The 27,388-nt window shown below is 44.6% G+C and overlaps 1 protein-coding gene across 1 annotated transcript in view; it reads right to left on the bottom strand.

Annotated features, from left to right (window-relative positions):
• Positions 1-27,388, bottom strand: part of aff2 (AF4/FMR2 family, member 2) — a 359,750-nt gene that overhangs the window by 99,803 nt on the left and 232,559 nt on the right. Inside the window, exons 10-11 of the mRNA XM_052487000.1 lie at positions 27,062-27,116; positions 15,623-15,660 (exon numbers count right to left, since the gene is read on the bottom strand). Coding sequence (XP_052342960.1) covers positions 15,623-15,660; positions 27,062-27,116 — 93 coding nt within the window. The remainder of the gene's footprint in view (positions 1-15,622; positions 15,661-27,061; positions 27,117-27,388) is intronic.

The following is a 27,388-nucleotide window of genomic DNA, read 5'->3' as shown; positions in this document are numbered from 1 at the left end:
CTCAAACCCTTCCCGAGCCCGGGTCCTCAGTCTTAACCTCAGCTTTAGCCTCAGCCTCAACCTCAATCCCAGTCTCAACCCCAGCCTCAGCCTCACCCCCACCCTCAGTCCCAGCCCCCAGCCTTAGCCTCAGCTCAACCCTCAGCCTCACCTCCACTCTCAGTCCCAGCCCCCAGCCCCCAGACTCAGACTCAACCTCTTCCCTAGCTTCAGTCCCAACCCCGAGACTCAACCCCAGCCGTAAAATTGGCCCAGCGTCGGGCCATCTCCATGCTTTCATTATCCATCTCAGTCCTAGGCTTGAATTCAAATTCAAACCGTAAAGTGTATATATTGCTATTGTAAATCAAAAATACACTTTCTAATTTAGATGAGTTTTACTTGTCTCCACCCAGTTAACGTTGTCTAATTAATAACATTATTGAAACATTCATTTTCACTGAGCAGAAACTGCTCTCTTATTTATGAGTTCATTTCCTGAAATGCTTTTTTGTTGATTGAAGTCTCCTTGACTTTAATCTTAAAATGAATCTCAGTTTTTGTTTTACTTTCAATGAATGTCTAAACATTTGTGTACTACATGTTCTTTGTACTGACCATTTCTGGGGCCTTTTGATAGGAAAACTGTATTTGGTAATTGCATCAGTAACAAGATTAACATTGTTAGGGATGACCGACTTTGATAATGACACAATGTTGATATGATACATAGATTCGCATTGCAAAGAAAGATAAGTAATGACAGCAGAGAAAACAGGGCATAGCAGATAGATATAAAAAAAGCATATTTTTCTTTGTCTGCTTTTCTGTGCTCCCTGCCTGAGGAGGCGGTGATGGATTTGCTGCTTGACTGGTCACACAGATTGGTGCCGGCAATGGCTGGGCCCTGACACCTAGCTAGACTCAATACACACATTTTCTCACCTTCAGAACATTTACTTTCAAGCCCCCCGATTTGGGGCAAGGCAATTTACAAGATTCTAATAGGATCCATAAATAAACACCCCCGTCTCTATGACCAATCCAAACACGACACAGAATAAAATGAACCAATCAATGAGGTGTAATATGGACACTGCCAACTCAATTGTTTACTGTGTTGTCGATATTAGGGTTACCACACACAGAAAATGGCTATTATCAAGGGTAATTTCAATTTAGCTAGGGTTCAAGGCTACGACAGATTCATGGCATTTAGATGTTATCTGTCGCAGACAGAGAACAAACTGCTGTTCAATTATGTTGCTCACCTTCATGTCACACAAGATAATAACACAAGCCCAGAATGTCCAGAACTAGAGGAACTATTAAAAAGGCTAAAGAATTGCAAGTGAAGTCAAGGACCTGAACAACAGAAGAAAAAACCCACAAATAAACCTTTTGTGTCCTGAAGCAAAACAAGCCCCTAAATCACACAGACAACTATTGAGTGTTGTGGGTATTTTAAAAACGCGTTTTCGGCACATTTCCTGGTGCCTACATTCATCAGAGTCAGTGCAGCATTAGTTGTGAATGTCTCCCATTGGTTAGAATACAGTGGGACCACAGTCAATATGGATACTATATCTGGATGGAACCAGCCCTGATCCTGCACTGGAATGCCCTATTCCCAATCAGGGGAAGTGACTGGCTGATAGATTGCAAAGGCTGTTACTTTTGCAAAAATAAATAAAGATTGTTGCAACCTCTATATACGCTCCTAATACTTCTATGGGTATAACACAAACAAATGCATACTGTGTCTTCTTCAACACCAGAATGCGTTATTTAAACATAGAAAACAGGTCGGTAGCAAAGCACCTGAATACGTGTATTTCCCCTCTTTCAGTTGCTCTAGTTAGTAACAGAATAATGAGCAATCTCAGTCCTGGTCTAAGTCCTTAGTTGTAGTTACTAGTGCTGAGCGATTAGTGCTTTTGGAGGTCGGTTCAGTTTTGATTCGATCATTTTTTAAATATTAAATGCACTATGCATTATGTGGGTTGAACGCTGTAACAACACAGAATAAAACAATGAATAAAAGTCCCATGATGTTAGAAACTGCCCATTACTGCTTAACACTTATTAACCATCATTTATTCACATTACTTTAACCTGTTACTCCTACCCCCTACTTTAAAAATCTGACTTGTTGCCTGGATTCACAAAGAGTGTAGCTTTAATTCAATACCCTGCATGTGTATTTTAATGAACGTTTGAGTTTTAACTAATACTATTAGCATTTAGCGTAGCTCATTTGCATTTCCAGATCTCTAGATGGGACGCCTGCGTGCCAGGTAGGAACAAGAGGTTAATAACCTATTTTGTACTACTACAAAATCACTATTTTAGTAGTTCTTCAATGTAACGAAGGCATACATGTCTGAATGCCAAATATCAATCACTTAGATCAGAGTTGGTCATTGTAGTTAATTGCCAAGTTTTCTGCTCTAAACTATGTAGAATATTAGCCTGTTAGAAACTACAACTCCCTACTACATTGCAGTGTTCGGGCTTGATCTGATGATTCACTAAAGGAACTGTGCATGTAGCTCACAAGAAAATGACAGTAAATGGAATTCAAATAATTGAACCGATGTCTGGCAATAAGTTGTTTAAAAACCAAAAAATAACCAACATTTCAGTTAATGACTCAGAACTAGCAGTTACACATCATCTTCAAAGAAATGAGGTCTACAGAAAACCACACTATTACTGTGTGGTTCCACTGCCTGATGTATTTACACTGTTAACAGTGTAGGGTTATGCATCACACCGCAGGTTTGAATCGTTGCTAATTCCTCCTCACCAGATGTCAATAGCACTTCCACGGGATAGTGTTTATCAGTGAATGGCCTTTCGCCAAAGCTAATCACGTTTACTGGAAGGGTCCTGTGGAATATGTCTTAATAAGGGACATGCAGCTCTTAACAACACATGGTGATATGTCACATTTGGTGATGTATATAGGCTGTGCTTGCTGCTTTGACTGGCCCCCCCAGGGAGTGAGAGAGAAGGGATCTATGCTCTTCTGGATCCTGTGTCTAGTGTCTACTGTCTCCGAGACGCTGTACTGCTGAGAGTAGTGACCTGAGACCTAGGCCTGTATTTACAAATAGTCTCAGAGTAAGAGTGCTGATCTAGGATCAGCTCCGCCCAGTTCATGTAATCTTATTTATTATGAGCTAAAAAGATAAACTGATCCAAAATCGTCAATCATACTCTGAGAAGGGGGCCGTGCCAACCCCCATGTGTGGCCATGGCTATGCCAGTTGGTTCATCCTGAGAGCTGGCACAACCATGATCTGTGAAAAGCCCTCAGCCCAGGAATCATCTGAAGGAGAGATTTTAATAGGCACATTCCTCAGCTGGGGCACTGCCCCCCTGTGCCCCCTGGCAACGGGGCACACAAGCGTACGGCAGAAGAGCACAATAGAAGCCCTGTCAGATAGCAAAAACAAAAACAACTACAATAGCTAGTAAAGCAGCATCTGCCTAAAGGCTTTCCCCAGTTATAGTCACAGTCAGTCAGTCAGTCAGTGTGTTCAGAGCGAGAGATTTCAACTGCATGGCTATTAATTCGGGATCGGTGTCCCTTCCACGTGACGTTTGAGCTAACGTAGGCTAATGTGATTAACATGAGGTTGTAAGTAACAAGACAATTTCCTAGGACATTGACATATCTGATATTGGCAGAAAGATTAAATTCTTGTTAATCTAATTGCAATGTCTAATTTACAGTAGCTATTACAGTGAAATAATACCATGCTATTGTTTAAGGAGAGTGCACACTTTTGAACATGAAAAGTTATTAAATTAAGTTAAACAAATTAGCCACATTTGGTCAGTCTTCATACAAAAGTTTGAATAGAAATACAATGGTTCATTGGATCAGTCTAAAACGTTGCACATACACTGCTGCCATTTACTGGCCAAAATCTAAATTGCACCTGGGGTGGAAAAATACATTATTGCCATTCTCTTGCATTTCAAATACGATGGTACAAAATATACAAAATAATGTTTTTTCCTTTGTATTATCTTTTACCAGATCTATTGTGTTATATTCTCCTACATTCATTTCAAATTTACACAAACTTCAAAGTGTTTCCTTTCAAATGGTACCAATAATATGCATATCCTTGCTTTAGGGCCTGAGTTGTAGGCAGTTAGATTTGGGTATGTCATTTTCAGCGAGAATTGAAAAAAAAGGGCAGATTCTTAAGAGGTTTTAAAGTATGGATCTATTCAAAACACTTCACTTTGATGTCACACATTACTTCATCTTTACATGTGTATTAAAATGGAGAATATAATTAAAGAGAAGAGGGACAAAACAGTGTGTATAAAGAAGTCTATATATATTTTCCTCCCAGCAGGTGACCTCTGCATCAGATCTGCACCACAAATCAATGTTCATCAGCTCTTCCAGGCTGTAAACAAATCACCACCATCACTATAATATACTGTCATTTGGCTGAGGAAAATCTAGCAATGATCACCTCTTTAAATAACCCAAACTTGTATAATTAATCAGTGAATGCATTCAATAATATTGTTCCTCTTGGTGGGAGCCTGGGTGTATACACACATTACACACATGAATGGTACTGTAGAATTTGAACCCTGTGCACAACTCAGGGGCATGAAAGGTCTGTTGGATAATGGATTCTGGGAGCAGAATGAGTATCTGTACCCTGTATCTGTGCTCTTATAAGGTAAGGGGTGGTTTGGTGATGAGGGGCTGCATGTAGGGGTCGTGTGTAGCGTTAGGGGTTGTGTGTAAAATTAGTGGTTGTGTGTAGTGCAAGCGATTGTGTGTAATGTTAGGGGTTGTGTGTAGTGTTAGGGGTTGTGTGTAGTGTTAGGGTGGGTGTGTAGTGCTAGGGGTTGAGCATAGTTCAAGGGGTTGTGTGTAGTGCTAGGGGTTGTGTATAGTATTACTGGTTGTGTGTAGTGCTTCGGGTTGTGTGTAATGATAAGGGTTGTGTGGAGTATTAGGGGTTGTGTGTAGTGTTAGGGTGTGTTTGTAGTGCAAGGGGTTGAGTATAGTGCAAGGGGTTGTGTGTAGTGCTAGGGGTTGTGTGTAGTATTACTGGATGTGTGTAGTGCATCCTTCCGGGTTGGAGCGAGCGGTCGCATCGCACTTCGCTCCGCAGGTAGTATAACTTTTTCATTACATTTCATTACATTTCATTATAGTACAACGGTTGATTTGTCTAATCTTAGCAATTTCTTCTTAGCTAGCTACATAGCCGTCCTTGTATCAGAGATAATTGCATAATTATCGTATTTCGTCGCCCTAACGTAGCCTTCACTGCTATTCGCCCAGCAGCTAGCCAGCTAGCAAACGCTAGCAAACGCCCACAGATTAGCAGCACTGTAGTGCTATTACACTATTACACTCAACTGAACGACTTGATTAGTTTAGTGTTAGCTAGCTACATAGCTGTCTTTGTATCCAAGATAATTGTGTAGTTGAGAGTGTGTAGTCTTGGATTGATTATCTTAATTTACTGAGGTTAGCTAGCCAGCTATTTGTCGTCCTTAACGTAGGATACTCTGCTAGCTAGCCAACAGCTAACAGCTAACAGCTAGCCAACGTCTACTGAATAGAACTCAACAACCCGTTCGCATTCACAGGTAGTATCACATTTTCATTTCATTTCATTACAGTACAACGGTTTGATTTGTTTGATCGTAGCTAGCTACATAGCTAGCTACATAGCCGTTTTTGTATCAAAGATAATTGTGTAGTCTAGAGCGATTTTCTAGGTTAGCTAGCCAGCTATTGTCGTTCTTTTAACGCAACGTAACGTAAACAACACTGCTAGCTAGCCAGCTAGCCCCCGAATAGCAGCACTGCAGAAACTATTACACTCAACGGAACGACTTGATTAGTGTAGTGTCAACAACGCAGCTACTGCCAGCTAGCCTACTTCAGCAGTACTGTATCATTTTAATCATTTTAGTCAATAAGATTCTTGCTACGTAAGCTTAACTTTCTGAACATTCGAGACGTGTAGTCCACTTGTCATTCCAATCTCCTTTGCATTAGCGTAGCCTCTTCTGTAGCCTGTCAACTATGTGTCTGTCTATCCCTGTTCTCTCCTCTCTGCACAGACCATACAAACGCTCCACACCGCGTGGCCGCAGACACCCTAATCTGGTGGTCCCAGCGCGCACGACCCACGTGGAGTTCCAGGTCTCCGGTAGCCTCTGGAACTGCCGATCTGCGGCCAACAAGGCAGAGTTCATCTCAGCCTATGCCTCCCTCCAGTCCCTCGACTTCTTGGCACTGACGGAAACATGGATCACCACAGACAACACTGCTACTCCTACTGCTCTCTCTTCGTCCGCCCACGTGTTCTCGCACACCCCGAGAGCTTCTGGTCAGCGGGGTGGTGGCACCGGGATCCTCATCTTTCCCAAGTGGTCATTCTCTCTTTCTCCCTCACCCATCTGTCTATCGCCTCCTTTGAATTCCATGCTGTCAGTTACCAGCCCTTTCAAGCTTAACATCCTTATCATTTATCGCCCTCCAGGTTCCCTCGGAGAGTTCATCAATGAGCTTGATACCTTGATAAGCTCCTTTCCTGAGGACGGCTCACCTCTCACAGTGCTGGGCGACTTTAACCTCCCCACGTCTACCTTTGACTCATTCCTCTCTGCCTCCTTCTTTCCACTCCTCTCCTCTTTTGACCTCACCCTCTCACCTTCCCCCTACTCACAAGGCAGGCAATACGCTCGACCTCATCTTTACTAGATGCTGTTCTTCCACTAACCTCATTGCAACTCCTCCAAGTCTCCGACCACTACCTTGTATCCTTTTCCCTCTCGCTCTCATCTAACACCTCCCACACTGCCCCTACTCGGATGGTATCGCGCCGTCCCAACCTTCGCTCTCTCTCCCCCGCTACTCTCTCCTCTTCCATCCTATCATCTCTTCCCTCTGCTCATACCTTCTCCAACCTATCTCCTGATTCTGCCTCCTCAACCCTCCTCTCCTCCCTTTCTGCATCCTTTGACTCTCTATGTCCCCTATCCTCCAGGCCGGCGCGGTCCTCCCCTCCCGCCCCGTGGCTCGACGACTCATTGCGAGCTCACAGAACAGGGCTCCGGGCAGCTGAGCGGAAATGGAGGAAAACTCGCCTCCCTGCGGACCTGGCATCCTTTCACTCCCTCCTCCCTACATTTTCCTCCTCTGTCTCTGCTGCTAAAGCCATTTTCTACCACTCTAAATTCCAAGCATCTGCCTCTAACCCTAGGAAGCCCTTTACCACCTTCTCCTCACTCCTGAATCCTCCTCCCCCCCCTCCTCCCTCTCTGCAGATGACTTCGTCAACCATTTTGAAAAGAAGGTCGACGACATCCGATCCTCGTTTGCTAAGTCAAACGGCACCGCTGGTTCTGCTCACACTGCCCTACCCTGTGCTCTGACCTCTTTCTCCCCTCTCTCTCCAGATGAAATCTCGCGTCTTGTGACGGCCGGCCGCCCAACAACCTGCCCGCTTGACCCTATCCCCTCCTCTCTTCTCCAGACCATTTCCGGAGACCTTCTCCCTTACCTCACCTCGCTCATCAACTCATCCCTGACCGCTGGCTACGTCCCTTCCGTCTTCAAGAGAGCGAGAGTTGCACCCCTTCTGAAAAAACCTACACTCAATCCCTCCGATGTCAACAACTACAGACCAGTATCCCTTCTTTCTTTTCTCTCCAAAACTCTTGAACGTGCCGTCCTTGGCCAGCTCTCCCGCTATCTCTCTCTGAATGACCTTCTTGATCCAAATCAGTCAGGTTTCAAGACTAGTCATTCAACTGAGACTGCTCTTCTCTGTATCACGGAGGCGCTCCGCACCGCTAAAGCTAACTCTCTCTCCTCTGCTCTCATCCTTCTAGACCTATCGGCTGCCTTCGATACTGTGAACCATCAGATCCTCCTCTCCACCCTCTCCGAGTTGGGCATCTCCGGCGTGGCCCACGCTTGGTTTGCGTCCTACCTGACAGGTCGCTCCTACCAGGTGGCGTGGTGAGAATCTGTCTCCTCACCACGCGCTCTCACCACTGGTGTCCCCCAGGGCTCTGTTCTAGGCCCTCTCCTATTCTCGCTATACACCAAGTCACTTGGCTCTGTCATAACCTCACATGGTCTCTCCTATCATTGCTATGCAGACAACACACAATTAATCTTCTCCTTTCCCCCTTCTGATGACCAGGTGGCGAATCGCATCTCTGCATGTCTGGCAGACATATCAGTGTGGATGACGGATCACCACCTCAAGCTGAACCTCGGCAAGACGGAGCTGCTCTTCCTCCCGGGGAAGGACTGCCCGTTCCATGATCTCGCCATCACGGTTGACAACTCCATTGTGTCCTCCTCCCAGAGCGCTAAGAACCTTGGCGTGATCCTGGACAACACCCTGTCGTTCTCAACTAACATCAAGGCGGTGGCCCGTTCCTGTAGGTTCATGCTCTACAACATCCGCAGAGTACGACCCTGCCTCACACAGGAAGCGGCGCAGGTCCTAATCTAGGCACTTGTCATCTCCCGTCTGGACTACTGCAACTCGCTGTTGGCTGGGCTCCCTGCCTGTGCCATTAAACCCCTACAACTCATCCAGAACGCCGCAGCCCGTCTGGTGTTCAACCTTCCCAAGTTCTCTCACGTCACCCCTCCTCCGCTCTCTCCACTGGCTTCCAGTTGAAGCTCGCATCTGCTACAAGACCATGGTGCTTGCCTACGGAGCTGTGAGGGGAACGGCACCTCAGTACCTCCAGGCTCTGATCAGGCCCTACACCCAAACAAGGGCACTGCGTTCATCCACCTCTGGCCTGCTCGCCTCCCTACCACCTACCACTACAGTTCCCGCTCAGCCCAGTCAAAACTGTTCGCTGCTCTGGCCCCCCAATGGTGGAACAAACTCCCTCACGACGCCAGGACAGCGGAGTCAATCACCACCTTCCGGAGACACCTGAAACCCCACCTCTTTAAGGAATACCTAGGATAGGATAAGTATTCCTTCTCACCCCCCCCTTTAAGATTTAGATGCACTATTGTAAAGTGACTATTCTACTGGATGTCATAAGGTGAATGCACCAATTTGTAAGTCGCTCTGGATAAGAGCGTCTGCTAAATGACTTAAATGTAAATGTAAATGTAGTGCAAGGGGTTGAGTATAGTGCAAGGGGTTGTGTGTAATGATAGGGGTTGTGTGTAGTATTAGGGGTTGTGTGTAGTATTAGGGGTTGTGTTTGGTATTAGGGGTTGTGTTTGGTATTAGGGGTTGTGTGTAATGATAGGGGTTGTGTGTAGTATTAGGGTTGTGTGTAGTGCTAGGGGTTGTGTGTAGTATTAGGGGTTGTGTGTAGTATTAGGGGTTGTGTGCAGTGCTAGGGGTTGTGTGTAGTATTAGGGATTGTGTGTAGTGCTAGGGGTTGTGTGTAGTATTAGGGGTTGTGTGTAGTATTAGGGGTTGTGTTTGGTATTAGGGGTTGTGTGTAATGATAGGGGTTGTGTGTAGTATTAGGGTTGTGTGTAGTGCTAGGGGTTGTGTGTAGTATTAGGGGTTGTGTGTAGTATTAGGGGTTGTGTGCAGTGCTAGGGGTTGTGTGTAGTATTAGGGATTGTGTGTAGTGCTAGGGGTTGTGTGTAGTAATATCAGTTTGTGTGTAGTAATATCGAGTTGTGTGTAGTGCAAGGGGTTTTGTGTAGTATTAGGGGTTGTGTTTGGTATTAGGGGTTGTGTGTAGTGCTAGGGGTTGTGTGTAGTGCTAGGGGTTGTGTGTAGTATTAGGGGTTGTGTGTAGTATTAGGGGTTGTGTGTAGTGCTAGGGGTTGTGTGTAGTATTAGGGGTTGTGTGTAGTATTAGGGGTTGTGTGTCGTATTAGCGGTTGTGTGTAATGATAGGGGTTGCGTGTAGTATTAGGGGTTGTATGAAGTGTTAGGGGTTGTGTGTAGTGTTAGGGGTTGTGTGTAGTGCTAGGGGTTGTGTCTAGTAATATCAGTTTGTGTGTAGTAATATTGAGTTGTGTGTAGTGCAAGGGGTTTTGTGTAGTATTAGGGGTTGTGTTTGGTATTAGGGGTTGTGTGCAGTGCTAGGGGTTGTGTGTAATGACAGGGGTTGTGTGTAGTATTAGGGTTTGTGTGTAGTGCTAGGGGTTGTGTGTAGTATTAGGGGTTGTGTGTAGTATTAGGGGTTGTGTGTAGTGCTAGGGGTTGTGTGTAGTATTAGGGGTTGTGTGTAGTATTAGGGGTTGTGTGTAGTATTAGGGGTTGTGTGTAGTATTAGGGGTTGTGTGTAGTATTAGGGGTTGTGTGTCGTATTAGCGGTTGTGTGTAATGATAGGGGTTGCGTGTAGTATTAGGGGTTGTATGAAGTGTTAGGGGTTGTGTGTAGTGTTAGGGGTTGTGTGTAGTGTTAGGGGTTGTGTGTAGTATTAGGGGTTGTGTGTAGTGCTAGGGGTTGTGTGTAGTAATATCAGTTTGTGTGTAGTAATATCGAGTTGTGTGTAGTGCAAGGGGTTTTGTGTAGTATTAGGGGTTGTGTTTGGTATTAGGGGTTGTGTGTAGTGCTAGGGGTTGTGTGTAATGACAGGGGTTGTGTGTAGTATTAGGGGTTGTGTGTAGTGCTAGAGGTTGTGTGTAGTATTAGGGGTTGTGTGTAGTGCTAGAGGTTGTGTGTAGTATTAGGGGTTGTGTGTAGTGCTAGGGGTTGTGTGTAGTATTAGGGGTTGTGTGTAGTATTAGGTGTTGTGTGTAGTGCTAGGGGTTGTGTGTAGTAATATCATGTTGTGTTTGGTATTAGGGGTTGTGTGTAGTATTAGGGATTGTGTATAGTGCTAGGGGTTGTGTGTAGTATTAGGGGTTGTGTGTAGTATTAGGGGTTGTGTGTAGTGCTAGGGGTTGTGTGTAGTAATATCATGTTGTGTTTGGTATTAGGGGTTGTGTGTAGTGCTAGGGGTTGTGTGTAGTATTAGGGATTGTGTATAGTGCTAGGGGTTGTGTGTAGTATTAGGGGTTGTGTGTTGTGCTAGGGGTTGTGTGTAATATTAGGGGTTGTGTGTAATGTTAGGGGTTGTGTGTAGTATTATGGGTTGTGTGTAGTGCTAAAGGTTGTGTGTAGTGTTATGGGCTGTGTGTAATGTTAGGGCTTGTGGATAGAGTTAGGAGTTGTGTGTAGAGCTCGGGCCTGCGTGTAGTGTTATGGGGTTGTGTTGAGTATTAGGGGTTGTGTGTAGTGCTGGAGGTTGTGTGTAGTGCTAAAGGTTGTGTGTAGTATTAGGGGCTGTGTGTAGTGTTATGGGGTTGTGTGTAGTGCTAAAGGTTGTGTGTAGTATTAGGGACTGTGTGTAGTGTTATGGGGTTGTATGTAGTGTTAGGGGTTGAGTGTAGTGTTAGGGGTTGTGTGTAGTGTTAGGGGTTGTGTGAAGTTTTAGGGATTCTGTGTCGTGTTAGGGGTTGTGTGTAGAGCTCGGGGCTGCATGTAGTGTTATGGGGTTGTGTGTAATGATAGGGGTTGTGTGTAGTGTCAGGGGTTGTGTGTAGTTTTAGGGATTCCTGTGTAGTGTTAGGGGTTGTGTGTCGTGCTAGGGGTTGTGTGTTGTGCTAGGGGATGGGTGTAGCGTTAGGGGTTGTGTGTAGTGCTAGGGTTGTGTGTACTATTAGGGGTAGTGTGTAGTGTTAGTTGTTGTGTGTATTGCGAGGGGCAGTGTGTAGTGTTATGGGGTTGTGTGTAGAATTAGGGGTTGTGTGTAATGTTAGGGGTTGTCTGGAATGTTAGGGGTTGTGTGTAGTATTGGGGTTGTGTGTAGTATTGGGGTTGTGCGTAGTATTAGGGTGTGTGTGTAGTGCTAGAGGTTGTGTGTAGAATTAGGGGTTGTGTGTAGAATTAGGGGTACTACTAGTGTGCTGTCCGAGGTAGCTTGTGGGTAGCTCTCTTCTGTGTATGTGTGTATGTACAGGGTATTTACAGTTTACATTTAAGTCAGAATTTTACATACACTTAGGTTGGAGTCATTAAAACTCGTTTTTCAACCACTCCACACATTTCTTGTTAACAAACTATAGTTTTGGCAAGTCGGTTAAGACATTTACTTTGTGCATGACACAAGTAATTTTTCCAACAATTGCTTACAGACAGATTATTTCACTTATAATTCACTGTATCACAATTATAGTGGGTCAGAAGTTTACATACACTAAGTTGACTGTGCCTTCAAACAGCTTGGAGAATTCCAAAAAATATGTCATGGATTTCGAAGCTTCTGATAGGCGAATTGACATAATTTGAGAAAATTGGAGGTGTACCTGGGGATGTATTTAAAATTGTAGACCTCCAAAAGTCTGGTTCATCCATGGGAGCAATTTTCAAATGCCTGAAGGTACCACGTTCATATGTATAAACAATAGTACGCAAGTATATACACCATGGGACCATGCAGCCGTCATACCGCTCAGGAAGGAGACGCATTCTGTCTCCTAGAGATAAACATACTTTGGTGCAAAAATTGCAAATCAATCCCAGAACAACAGCAAAGGACCTTGTGAAGATGCTGGATGAAACAGGTACAAAAGTATCTATATTCACAGTAAAATGAGTCCTATATCGACATAACCTGAAAGGCCACTCAGTAAGGAAGAAGCCACTGCTAAAAAAAAGCCAGTCTAGGGTTTGCAACTGCACATGGGGACAAAGATCATACTTTTTGGAGAAATGTCCTCTGGTCTGATGAAACAAAAATAGAACTGTTTGGCCATAATGACCATTGTTATGTTTGGAGGAAAAAGGGTGAGGCTTGCAAGCTGAAGAACACCATCCCAACCGTGAAGCATATTGTGGCAGCATCATATGGTGGGGGTGCTTTGCTGCAGAAGGGACTGATGCACTTCACAAAATAGATGGCAACATGAGGATGGACAATTACGTGGATATAGTGAAGCAACATATCAAGACGAGTGTCAGGAGGTTAAAGCTTGGTCGCAAATGGGTCTTCCAAATGGACATTGACCCCAAGCACACTTCCAAAGTTGTGGCAAAATGGCTTAAGGACAACAAAGTCAAGGTATTGGAGTGGCCATCACAAAACCCTGAGCTTAATCCTATAGAAAATTTGTGGGCAGAACTGAAAAAGCGTGTGCGAGCAAGGAGGTCTAGAAACCTGACTCAGTTACACCAGCTCTGTCAGGAGGAATTGGCCAAAATTCACCCAACTTATTGTGGGAAGCTTGTGGAAGGCTACCCGAAATTATGTTTGAGCCAAATTAAACAAGTTAAAGGCAATGCAACCAAATACTAATTGAGTGTATGTAAACTTCTGACCCACTGGGAATGTGATGAAATAAATAAAAGCTGAAATAAATCATTCTCTCTACTATTTGTCTGACATTTCAAATTCTTAAAATAAAGTGGTGATCCTAACCGATCTAAGACAGAGGATTTTTTATGAGGATTAAATGTCAGGAATTGTGAAAAACTGAGTTTAAATGTATTTGGCTAAGGTGTATGTAAACTTCTGACTTCAACTGTGTGTGTGTGTGTGCGTAAGTCTAAATGTGCTTTACAAGTCACATAATAATTTGCATGGACTCATTCTGTGTGCATTAATAGTATTTAACATCATATTTAAATTACTACCGCATCTCTGTACTCCACACATACAATTATCTTTTAGGTCCCTCAGTCGAGCAGTGATTTTCAAACACAGATTCAACCACAAAGACCCGGGAGGTTTTCCAATGCCTCGCAAAGAAGGGCACCTATTGGTAGATGGGTTAAAAAGAAGCAGACATTGAATATACCTTTGAGCATAGTGAAGTTATTTATTCCACTTTGAATGGTGTATCAATACACCCAGTCACTATAAAGATACAGGCATACTTCCTAACTCAGTTGCTGGAGAGTAAGGAAACCGCTCAGGAATTTCACCATGAGGCCAATGGTAACTTTAAAACTGTTACAGAGGTTAATGACTGTGATGGATCAACAACATTGTAGATACTCCACAATAGTAAGATAAATGACAGAGTGATAAGAAGGTAGCCTGTATAGAATACAACTTTTCCAAAACATGCATCCTGTTTGCAATAAGGCACTAAAGTAAAACTGCAAAAGAAAATTGGGGGCAAATCCAACACAACACATCACTGAATACCAGTCTTCATATTTTCAAACACGGTGGTGGCTGCATCATGTTATGGGTATGATTGTAATCATTAAGGACTGGGGAGTTTTTCAGGATAAAAAATAAATGGAATGGAGCTAACCACAGGAAAAATCCTAGAGGAAAACATGGTTCCAACAGACACTGGGAGATAAATTCACCTTTCAGCAAGACAATAACCTAAAACTCAAAGCCAAAAATACACTGGAGTTGCTTACCAAGACAACATTGAATGTTCCTGAGTGGCCTAGTTACAGTTTTTACTTAAATTGGCTTAAAAATCTATGGCAAGACTTGAAAAATGGCTATCTAGCAAGGATCAACAACAAACTTGACAGAGCTTATAGAATAAAAAAATAAACATTTGCAAATATTTTACAATCCAGGTGTGCAAAGCTCTTAGAGACTCACAGCTGTAATCGCTGCCAAAGGGGATTCTAACATGTACTGATTCAAGTGTGTGAATACTTATGTAAATAATTTTTTTCTGTATTTAATATCCAATAAATTTGCTAAAATTGTCAAAAAACATGTTTTCACTTTGTCAATATGGGGTATTGTGTGTAGATGGGTGAGATTTATTTATTTTTTAATCCATTTTGAAATCCGTCTGTAACACAAAAAAAGTGAAATAATTTAAGAGTAATGAATAATTTCTGAAGGCACTGTAGGTGCGCGAGCGTGTGTGTCTGTGTGTGAGTGTGTGTGTGTTGTTCCAGGGGCGGCATGGCCGGGGGAGTGCTCGCAGCATCTCCACTCCCAGAGTCACTTTCTGAGAAAGAGCTGGAGGCCATGTTTCACGCTGTCTTCCTTAATGAGCCCATTCACACAGCAGCCATAATACTCCCATGATTAGAGATGATAGAACACCCATACTTCTCCTGCTCCATGCATATTAATGCACCCAGACTGGGGAGCCCAGACAAGGTGTCAACCCGCGCAGCTCTGCTCTGCTCCACACAGAGGAGAAAAACTGCTTCAGGCCTGCGGGTCATATAATATCTAAACCGATAAAATAAAATGCTAGCAGTATTTAAATTTAGTACATCCTCTGTGCTACTCTTCTACACGATTATTATTCATGAAGAACAGCCACTGGATCACACCTCGTAGTTGTGTCTGTGTATACGGCAGGCAATTATACATTTCTATACTTAGCCTGTTTTCTTTCTCTCTGTTAAATTCTACAGGGTAGTAATTTCAATATGCTGACGATAAACCTCATCTTCACACTCTAAATCATGTCTCTACAATTACAACACACCGGAGAAAGATACATGTAATTAAACTATACAGCGCAATGATCTGAAGAAGTGTGATATAAACAGTTACTGATTACATATCTGTGTGCAAAACTGATCATTTGCAACCCAGTACGCAAAGAACAGGATGTAATACCATCCAATACCATGCATTGCAATAATATGCATTACAGAGACACTTCCACACAATGCTGCCAGTTCAACATGATCTGCCACGTACCTGAGAGGTGTACTTCTGGGCTTGGGCTTCTCAGCTGCCTGTGAAAACAGTAACACAACACAGTCCTGTTAGTTGCTGTACAGAACAGAACATGCAGTATGTGATGGATAGTGATACCCATCTCTCTGGACCACTGAGAGATCAGCACAAATAGCCCCAAACTGGAGGAAGGATAACAAGAGGGATGGATCCCAGCCCAGGGATGAAAGAAATCAGCCTCATCATGATAGGCACTCAAACACGCACTTTCCTCTTAGTCTGTTTCGTCTGTTCATCCCCCCCTTCTCTTTGAATGGAGGAATGTGAATGATTAAAGAGATCAGTGAGGCGTAAACCGCTCGATCAATGCTGGTTGGAGGAAAAAACAACTGTGTGATTTCTAAGGATGGGTTTTTAGAGACAAACTAGAGTAGCAAAGAGGGTTTTAGAGACCTACTAGAGTAGCAGGGACCTACTACAGTAGCATAGAGGGTTTTAGAGACCTACTAGAGTAGCAGGGACCTACTACAGTAGCAGAGAGGGTTTTAGAGACCTACTAGAGTAGCAGGGACCTACTACAGTAGCAGAGAGGGTTTTAGAGACCTACCATATTAACAGAGAGGGTTTTAGAGACCTACCAGATTAGCAGAGAGGGTTTAGAGACCTACTACAGTAGCAGAGAGGGGTTTAGAGACCTACCAGATTAGGTTTTTAGAGACCTACTAAAGTAGCAGATACCTATTAGAGTAGCAGAGAGGGTTTTAGAGGCCTACTAGAGTAGCAGGGACCTACTACAGTAGCAGAGAGGGTTTTAGAGACCTACCATATTAACAGAGAGGGTTTTAGAGACCTACCATATTAACAGAGAGGGTTTTAGAGGCCTACTAGAGTAGCAGGGACCTACTACAGTAGCAGAGAGGGTTTTAGAGACCTACCATATTAGCAGAGAGGGTTTTAGAGACCTACCATATTAACAGAGAGGGTTTTAGAGACCTACCAGATTAGCAGAGAGGGTTTAGAGACCTACTACAGTAGCAGAGAGGGGTTTAGAGACCTACCAGATTAGGTTTTTAGAGACCTACTAAAGTAGCAGATACCTATTAGAGTAGCAGAGAGGGTTTTAGAGGCCTACTAGAGTAGCAGGGACCTACTACAGTAGCAGAGAGGGTTTTAGAGACCTACCATATTAACAGAGAGGGTTTTAGAGACCTACCAGATTAGCAGAGAGGGTTTAGAGACCTACTACAGTAGCAGAGAGTGGTTTAGAGACCGACCAGATTAGGTTTTTAGAGACCTACTAAAGTAGAAGAGACCTATTAGAGTAGAAGAGAGGGTTTTAGAGACCTACTACAGTAGCATAGATGGTTTTAGAGACCTACTACAGTAGAATAGATGGTTTTAGAGACCTACTACAGTAGCATAGAGGGTTTTAGAGACCTACTACAGCAGAATATATGGTTTTAGAGACCTACTACAGTAGCATAGAGGGTTTTAGAGACCTACTACAGTAGCATAGATGGGTTTAGAGACCTACTACAGCACAATAAATGGGTTTAGAGACCTACTACAGTATCATAGAGGGTTTTAGAGACCTACTACAGCAGAATATATGGTTTTAGAGACCTACTACAGCAGAATAGATGGTTTTAGAGACGTACTACAGTAGAATAGAGGGCTTTAGAGACCTACTACAGTAGAATAGATGGTTTTAGAGACCTACTACAGTAGAATAGAGGGTTTTAGAGACCTACTACAGTAGAATAGATGGTTTTTAGAGACTTACTACAGTAGAATATATGGTTTGAGACCTACTACAGTAGCAGAGAGGGTTTTAGAGACCTACTACAGCAGAATAGATGGTTTTAGAGTCCTACTACAATAACAGACTGTCTGAGAGACCTACTAGAGTAGCAGAGAAGGTTCTAGAGATCTACTACATTAGCAGAGAGAGGTTTAGAGACCTACTACTATTTCACCTACTATCATTGACACCTGATACTGATTGGAAGCACAGACAGGTGACAGCAATTTAATACTATGAGGATTTGTCACCCCCCTCTCCCCCAACTGCTCTTAAACGCTAGTAAAACCAAATGCATGCTTTTCAACCGTTCGCTGCCTGCACTCGCACGCCTGACCAGCATCACCACCCTGGATGGTTCCGACCTTGAATATGTGGACATCTATAAGTACCTAGGTGTCTGGCTAGACTGTAAACTCTCCTTCCAGACTCATATCAAACATCTCCAATCGAAAATCAAGAGTCGGCTTTCTATTCCGCAACAAAGCCTCCGTCACTCACGCCACCAAACTTACCCTAGTAAAACTGACTATCCTACCGATCCTCGACTTCGGCGATGTCATCTACAAAATTGCTTCCAACACTCTACTCAGCAAACTGGATGCAGTTTATCACAGTGCCATCCGTTTTGTCACTAAAGCACCTTATACCACCCACCACTGCGACCTGTATGCTCTAGTCGGCTGGCCCTCGCTACATATTCGTCGCCAGACCCACTGGCTCCAGGTCATCTACAAGTCCATGCTAGGTAAAGCTCCGCCTTATCTCAGTTCACTGGTCACGATGGCAACACCCATCCGTAGCACGCGCTCCAGCAGGTGTATCTCACTGATCATCCCTAAAGCCAACACCTCATTTGGCCGCCTTTCGTTCCAGTTCTCTGCTGCCTGTGACTGGAACGAAATGCAAAAATCACTGAAGTTGGAGACTTTTATCTCCCTCACCAACTTCAAACATCTCCTATCTGAGCAGCTAACCGATCGCTGCAGCTGTACATAGTCTATCGGTAAATAGCCCACCCATTTTTACCTACCTCATCCCCATACTGTTTTTATTTATTTACTTTTCTGCTCTTTTGCACACCAATATCTCTACCTGTATATGACCATCTGATCATTTATCACTCCAGTGTTAATCTGCAAAATTGTAATTATTCGCCTACCTCCTCATGCCTTTCGCACACAATGTATATAGACTCCCCTTTTTTTCTACTGTGTTATTGACTTGTTAATTGTTTACTCCATGTGTAACTCTGTGTTGTCTGTTCACACTGCTATGCTTTATCTTGGCCAGGTCGCAGTTGCAAATGAGAACTTGTTCTCAACTAGCCTACCTGGTTAAATAAAGGTGAAATAAAAAAAATAAAAAAATAATAGTGTATTCCCTATACAAGGACAACAACACATTGTAACAAACAAATTGACATTGAAGTGTTTCCTCTCCGATGACAGAAATCAATTCCACATGCAGAATGAAGGGTGCACATGGAGAGGACTGTCACTGCTACTCTATTGGTATAGTCTTGAAAATATGATGTAGCCCGCAATGTGATGTAGCCCGCACTGTGATGTAGCCCGCACTGTGATGTAGCCTGCACTGTGATGTAGCCCACACTGTGATGTAGCCCACACTGTGATGTAGCCCGCACTGTGATGTAGCCCGCACTGTGATGTAGCCTGCACTGTGATGTAGCCCACACTGTGATGTAGCGCCCACACTGTGATGTAGCCCACACTGTGATGTAGCCTGCACTGTGATGTAGCCCACACTGTGATGTAGCCTGCACTGTGATGTAGCCCGCACTGTGATGTAGCCTGCACTGTGATGTAGCCCGCACTGTGATGTAGCCCGCACTGTGATGTAGCCCACACTGTGATGTAGCCCACACTGTGATGTAGCCCACACTGTGATGTACATTACATTACATTTAAGTCATTTAGCAGACACTCTTATCCAGAGCGACTTACAGCCCGCACTGTGATGTAGCCCGCAATGTGATGTAGCCCACACTGTGATGTAGCCCACACTGTGATGTAGCCCGCACTGCGATGTAGCCCGCACTGTGATGTAGCCCACACTGTGATGTAGCCCAATCTGTGATGTAGCCCACACTGTGATGTAGCCCACACTGTGATGTAGCCCACACTGTGATGTAGCCCGCACTGCGATGTAGCCCGCACTGTGATGTAGCCCACACTGTGATGTAGCCCAATCTGTGATGTAGCCCACACTGTGATGTAGCCCACACTGTGATGTAGCCCACACTGTGATGTAGCCCACAACATGCTGATTAATGACAAGTTAAAGAGTGCTTGAGCAAGGTATACAAATAAAACCCCTTGGCACAGAGTAGTAAAGCTTTTGGCCACCACCACCACAACCTGTCCAGGATACCACCAAGACACAGACAGGCCCACCACCACAACCTGTCCAGGATACCACCAAGACACAGACAGGCCCACCACCACAACCTGTCCAGGATACCACCAAGACACAGACAGGCCCACCACCACAACCTGTCCAGGATACCACCAAGACACAGACAGGCCCACCACCACAACCTGTCCAGGATACCACCAAGACACAGACAGGCCCACCACCACAACCTGTCCAGGATACCACCAAGACACAGACAGGCCCACAGCAACACACTGGCAAGGCAAAGGTTATTGCTGTGACCATTGATCTGTGTACAGTCCATTTATCATTGATGAAAGCAGCCAGTGATCTTCACAGTATATCAGATGAAACAAGTCAGATCATCTGTCAACTGCTCTCTTACTGCTGTTTCCCTCTCCACAGGGATTTGGGCAGCTTCCATCCTTCTTCCCCATTCCCGGGTTGCTAGGCAACGCAGCTGGGGGCATGGCTGCTAGTTTGTACTCTGGCAAACTGTTTAAATGGCTGCTGGAGCTTTTTTCATGCTTATGAGGCGACTTTGAGCATTCATTTCAGGGGTTGTTTGTGTGTGTGTGTGTGTGTGTGTGTGTGTGTGTGTGTGTGTGTGTGTGTGTGTGTGTGTGTGTGTGCGTGCGTGCGTGCGTGCGTGCGTGCGTGCGTGCGTGTGTGTGTGTGTGTGTGTGTGTGCATGTACTTGTGTGGGAAACGCAAGGGGTGGTTATCGCTAAGGAGAAAGGGGGGGCTGGAGGAGCTGTGCTGGTGATGATCAAATTAGCCTAAAAAGGCCAGACATGATCAAGTGCTTTTCTGTATCACCAAGAGGAATGCAACACAGCATAAAGCAAGATTTTCATGAAGGTTTTGAGGAATTCAACAATATTCAAAAGACAAAGAGAGAGATGCACTTCTATTGACTTTACTGGCTCATTGCCTGCAGTTATAGAGATAAACCACATCATTCCAACAGACAGACAGTGATGTATACCCTCAATTAGTTTTCAACCTGTGGTGGTCTGATTGAGAGGCATTAGCGCTGTTGTGAGATCACGCTAAATGAGAAGGCATAAAGGTTTGCTTTAGATCAGCATTGGATGATCCAAGAATATAGATATCAATCAGATGAACAATCCTCTTCACTCAACCATCCACCTTCATCTGTCTGTGTCTCTGTCTCTCTGTGTGGCTCTCTGTATGTGTCTTTCCATGTGTGTCACTGTGTGTGTCTCTGTGTGTCTCTCCTCTGTCTGTGTGTGTGTGTCTCTGCTCTGTCTGTGTGTGTCTTCTCTGTCTGTGTGTCTCACTCTCTGTGTCTCTTTCTCAATGATGTCATTGAACTTCGATACCCCTTGTCAAAATACTTCCATTAGTTTCCCCTCCATCTATGGTGATCACAGCAGTATCCTATTCATTCTGGGTAGGGGGAGCTATTTTATCATTAGGGAGAAAGCCAGCTAACGTAAATAAAAACACCACTGTTTGTGAAGACTAGATTTCTTCTTAATCCACCGGGACATCTGAATGACAACATGGCTGTTGATTTAGGGGAGAATGTTTTCATTTGGTTGGCCCTTTCACTGTGGTATTTGCTGAAGAAACTGGGCAACAAAACCCTGGCTAATTAAGAACAGTCCTCAATGCTCCTTTGTGCTGCTGCTGAACTGAGCAATGGAACATTCTCACAATTGAGTATACATTTTTTTCTTCTAAAATACACACACAGCCAGAAAATCTCCAGTGAGTTCCGGTAGACAAAGGGGAGAGGGAAGGAAGTACTTTTAATGAATGCCCAAAGGAAAAGTAACAAAATGGTGTGAGGTGTTGGTCACCGATGAATAGTACCAGGTAGCTGATGAATAGTACCAGGTAGCTGATGAATAGTAACCAGGTAGCTGATGAATAGTACCAGGTAGCTGATGAATAGTACCAGGTAGCTGATGAATAGTACCAGGTAGCTGATGAACAGCACCAGGTAGCTGATGAACAGCACCAGGTAGCTGATGAATAGTACCAGGTAGCTGATGAATAGTACCAGGTAGCTGATGAACAGCACCAGGTAGCTGATGAATAGTACCAGGTAGCTGATGAATAGTACCAGGTAGCTGATGAATAGTACCAGGTAGCTGATGAATAGTGCCAGGTAGCTAATGAATAGCACCAGGTAGCTGATGAATAGCACCAGGTAGCTGATGAATAGTACCAGGTAGCTGATGAATAGTACCAGGTAGCTGATGAATAGTACCAGGTAGCTAATGAATAGCACCAGGTAGCTGATGAATAGCACCAGGTAGCTGATGAATAGTACCAGGTAGCTGATGAATAGTACCAGGTAGCTAATGAATAGCACCAGGTAGCTGATGAATAGCACCAGGTAGCTGATGAATAGTACCAGGTAGCTGATGAATAGCACCAGGTAGCTGATGAATAGTACCAGGTAGCTAATGAATAGTACCAGGTAGCTGATGAATAGTACCAGGTAGCTGATGAATAATACCAGGTAGCTGATGAATAGTACCAGGTAGCTAATGAATAGCACCAGGTAGCTGATGAATAGCACCAGGTAGCTGATGAATAGTACCAGGTAGCTGATGAATAGTACCAGGTAGCTGATGAATAGTACCAGGTAGCTGATGAACATTACTAGGTAGCTGATAAATAGTACCAGGTAGCTAATGAATAGCACCAGGTAGCTGATGAATAGCACCAGGTAGCTGATGAATAGTACCAGGTAGCTGATGAATAGCACCAGGTAGCTGATGAATAGTACCAGGTAGCTAATGAATAGTACCAGGTAGCTGATGAATAGTACCAGGTAGCTGATGAATAATACCAGGTAGCTGATGAATAGTACCAGGTAGCTAATGAATAGCACCAGGTAGCTGATGAATAGCACCAGGTAGCTGATGAATAGTACCAGGTAGCTGATGAATAGTACCAGGTAGCTGATGAATAGTACCAGGTAGCTGATGAACATTACTAGGTAGCTGATAAATAGTACCAGGTAGCTGATGAATAGCACCAGGTAGCTGATGAATAGCACCAGGTAGCTGATGAATAGCACCAGGTAGCTGATGAATAGTACCAGGAAGCTGATGAATAGTACCAGGTAGCTGAATAACAGCGAGGTCAGAGGTGGTAGTGTGGCCACAGCATGTTCCTCCTCCCCCTCCTGGCCCCCCTCTACCCCCCGAGGACCACAGCCCTACTCCCCCGTGCCTGAGGTAGGGCAAAGCTGACCTTTCTACTCTGTCAATTGTCAAAACAGCACCAGAGCTGGGCTGTGTGCAACACACAAGGATCTGAGAGAAGGACAGAAAGGGGAGGGAGACAGAGAGGGAGAGGGAGAAAAAAGAGAGATGGTGAGAGAGAAGATAGGAGAGAGAAAGGGATGAGAGAGTGAAAAAGGCAGCAGAGAGCCTGGGCTGATACTAATTGCTTTATAGGCACTATACAGGCACAAAATGACTGCTGCGGCTTCTCCTCATCCCCCTCCAGCTTCTCCCCAGCCCCATCCTGCTTCTCCCCAGCTCTCTCTTGCTTCTCCCCAACTCCCTCCAGCTTCTCCCCAGCTCCCTCCAGCATCTCCCCAGCCCCATCCTGCTTCTCCCCAGCTCCCTCCTGCTTCTTCCCAGCCCCATCCTGCTTCTCCCCAGCTCCCTCCTGCTTCTCACCAGCTCCCTCCAGCTTCCCCCAGCCCCATCCTGCTTCTCCCCAGCCCCATCCTGCTTCTCCCCAGCTCCCTCCTGCTTCTCCCCAGCCCCATCCTGCTTCTCCCCAGCTCCCTCCTGCTTCTCCCCAGCTCCCTCCAGCTTCTCCCCAGCCCCATCCTGCTTCTCCCCAGCCCCCTCCAGCTTCTCCCCAGCTCCCTCCTGCTTCGCCCCAGCTCCCTCCAGCTTCTCCCAAGCTCCCTCCTGCTTCTCCCCAGCTCCCTCCTGCTTCTCCCCAGCCCCTTCCAGCTTCTCCCCAGCCCCCTCCAGCTTCTCCCCAGCTCCCTCCTGCTTCTCCCCCAGCTCCCTCCAGCTTCTCCCCAGCCCCCTCCAGCTTCTCCCCAGCTCCCTCCTGCTTCGCCCTAGCTCCCTCCAGCTTCTCCCCAACCCACTCCTGCTTCTCTATCGAATATTTAATCCTTATATCTTTCCTCTCTTCTCAGTCACATGTGCCGGAGCACACTGATCCACTGAAGCTGTATGTGTGTACGTGTAGGGAAGGGAAATAGGGAAGAGAAAAGGATACCTAGTCAGTTGTACAACTGACTGCCTTCAACCAAAATATGTCCACGTCATTGGTGCACGGGGAGCAGTTGTTGTTGGGCTTAACTAAAGTGTACGCGTGTGTGCGGGCTGACCCTTGTTGCTTATATAAGGAGGGGAAGTGCTTGTTTTTTTTTATCTGTGTTGTTGTGTATGAAACAGGAAGTAGGGGATCAGGCAGACTAATGTGTGTTTATTTGGGGACAGACACTGCTGCTGTACTGAAGGCAATGACAGCACGCTAATGTACCATGGACTCATTTGATATAAGCCACTTATAAACATACAGAGATGCGCGACCCCCCCACACACACACTCACACACACAAATATAGGAGTGTATTACTGTTAGTAGAGCACTAGTAGAGCCCTGGGTATAATGACTTTAATGTGTAATAACTATCATTAAACTACCAACGGCTCAAAGGTCCTGTTTGGATGATAGCTATGGCAACAATACCAAGAAGCACAATGAGAGAGCCATCGCTAATTTACTCATCTAACGGTTCTGTTGTTATCTGGCTCAGAACGACACCACAAACAGATATAGTTGAAGTCGGAAGTTAACATACACTTAGGTTAGAGTCATAAAAAACTAGTTTTTAAACCACTCCACAAATGTCTTGTTAACAAACTATAGTTTTGGCAAGTTGGTTCGGACAACTACTTTGTGAAATCTACAAAGTTGTGGCAAAATGCCTTAAGGACAACAAAGTCAAGGTATTGGAGTGGCCATCACAAAGCCCTGATCTCAATCCTATAGAACATTTGTGGGCAGAACTGAAAAAGTGTGTGCGAGCAAGAAGGCCTACAAACCTGACTCAGTTACACCATCTCTGTCAGGAGGAATGGGCCACAAATCACCCAACTTATTGTGGGAAGCTTGTGGAAGGCTACCCAAAATATAGTGAAAAACTGAGTTTAAATGTATTTGGCTAAGGTGTGTGTAAACTTCCGACTTCAACTGTATACTCAAAAAGAAACCACACACCACACACAGAGATACTCAGAATGACACCACACACCACAGACATAGATAATCAGAACGACACCACATACAAAGATGCTCAGAATGACACCATTCACCACACACAGAGATACTCAGAAACACACACAGAGATACTTAGAATGACACCACACACCACAGACATAGATAATCAGAATGACACCACAGACAGAGATGCTCAGAACGAGACCACAGACAGAGATACTCAGAACGAGACCACAGACAGAGATACTTAGAACGAGACCACAGACAGAGATATTTAGAACGACTGACATGAGCCCTAGGACCATGCCCCAGGACTACCTGACATGATGACTCCTTGCTGTCCCCAGTCCACCTGGCCATGCTGCTGCTCCAGTTTCAACTGTTCTGCCTTGTTATTATTCGACCATGCTGGTCATTTATGAACATTTGAACATCTTGGCCATGTTCTGTTATAATCTCCACCCGGCACAGCCAGAAGAGGACTGGCCACCCCACATAGCCTGGTTCCTCTCTAGGTTTCTTCCTAGGTTTTGGCCTTTCTAGGGAGTTTTTCCTAGCCACCGTGCTTCTACACCTGCATTGCTTGCTGTTTGGGGTTTTAGGCTGGGTTTCTGTACAGCACTTTGAGATATCAGCTGATGTACGAAGGGCTATATAAATAAAATTTGATTTGATTTTATTTGATTTTGACACCACAGACAGAGATACTCAGAACGAGACCACAGACAGAGATACTCAGAACGAGACCACAGACAGAGATACTCAGAACGAGACCACAGACAGAGATACTCAGAACGAGACCACAGACAGAGATACTCAGAACGAGACCACACACAGAGATACTCAGAACGACACCACACACAGAGATAATCAGAACGACACCACATACAAAGATGCTCAGAATGACACCATTCACCACACACAGAGATACTCAGAACAACACACAGAGATACTTAGAATGACACCACACACCACAGACATAGATAATCAGAACTAGACCACAGACAGAGATACTCAGAACGAGACCACACACAGAGATACTCAGAACGACACCACACACAGAGATACTCAGAACGACACCACACACAGAGATACTCAGAACGAGACCACACACAGAGATACTCAGAACGACACCACACACCATAGACATAGACACTCAGAAAGACACCAGACACAGAGATACTCAGAACAACACACAGATATACTCAGAATGACACCACACACCACAGACATAGATAATCAGAACGACACCACAGGCAGAGATACTCAGAACAACACACAGAGATACTCAGAATGACACCACACACCACAGACATAGACACTCAGAAAGACACCAGACACAGAGATACTCAGAACAACACACAGAGATACTCAGAATGACACCACACACCACAGACATAGATAATCAGAACGACACCACAGGCAGAGATACTCGGAACGGGACCACAGACAAGATACTCAGAACGAGACCAGAGACAGAGATACTCAGAACGAGACCACACACAGAGATACTCAGAACGACACCACACACAGAGATACTCAGAACGACACCACACACAGAGATACTCAGAACGAGACCACACACAGAGATACTCAGAACGAGACCACACACAGAGATACTCAGAACGACACCACACACAGAGATACTCAGAACGACACCACACACAGAGATACTCAGAACGACACCACACACAGAGATACTCAGAACGAGACCACACACAGAGATACTCAGAACGACACCACACACCATAGACATAGACACTCAGAAAGACACCAGACACAGAGATACTCAGAACAACACACAGAGATACTCAGAATGACACCACACACCACAGACATAGATAATCAGAACGACACCACAGGCAGAGATACTCAGAACGAGACCACAGACAAGATACTCAGAACGAGACCAGAGACAGAGATACTCAGAACGAGACCACACACAGAGCTACTCAGAACAAGACCACAGACAGAGATACGGATACAGTATACTGTAATTATATGGTTGTTGATGGATCTTACCTGCTGTTCAGTATCTTCCTCGTCACTGCTGATCTTCAGGTCATCCTCAAGCATTCTGCAGACACACAACAGCAGTCAGGTCAAACATAAAGCTCTTATCATTAATATAGGAATATATCAAAAAATATATATTGCTTAGTCAAATGATATGTCATTTTTTTTATTAAGAACTAGGATGAATTAAAGGCAGAATGTATCAGGTATACTATCACTCTTTGTTAGGACACAGACACAATCACTATTTGGATATTATGCCATTATATGCAGAGCAAAAACGCATCTCTCCATATCCTTAGTTATATATATATATATATATACACACACTAC

The sequence above is a fragment of the Oncorhynchus keta genome, chromosome 30, assembly GCF_023373465.1.
Source record: "Oncorhynchus keta strain PuntledgeMale-10-30-2019 chromosome 30, Oket_V2, whole genome shotgun sequence".
NCBI classification, from domain to species: Eukaryota; Metazoa; Chordata; class Actinopteri; order Salmoniformes; family Salmonidae; genus Oncorhynchus; species Oncorhynchus keta.
This window is presented reverse-complemented; position numbering and strand designations above follow the sequence as displayed.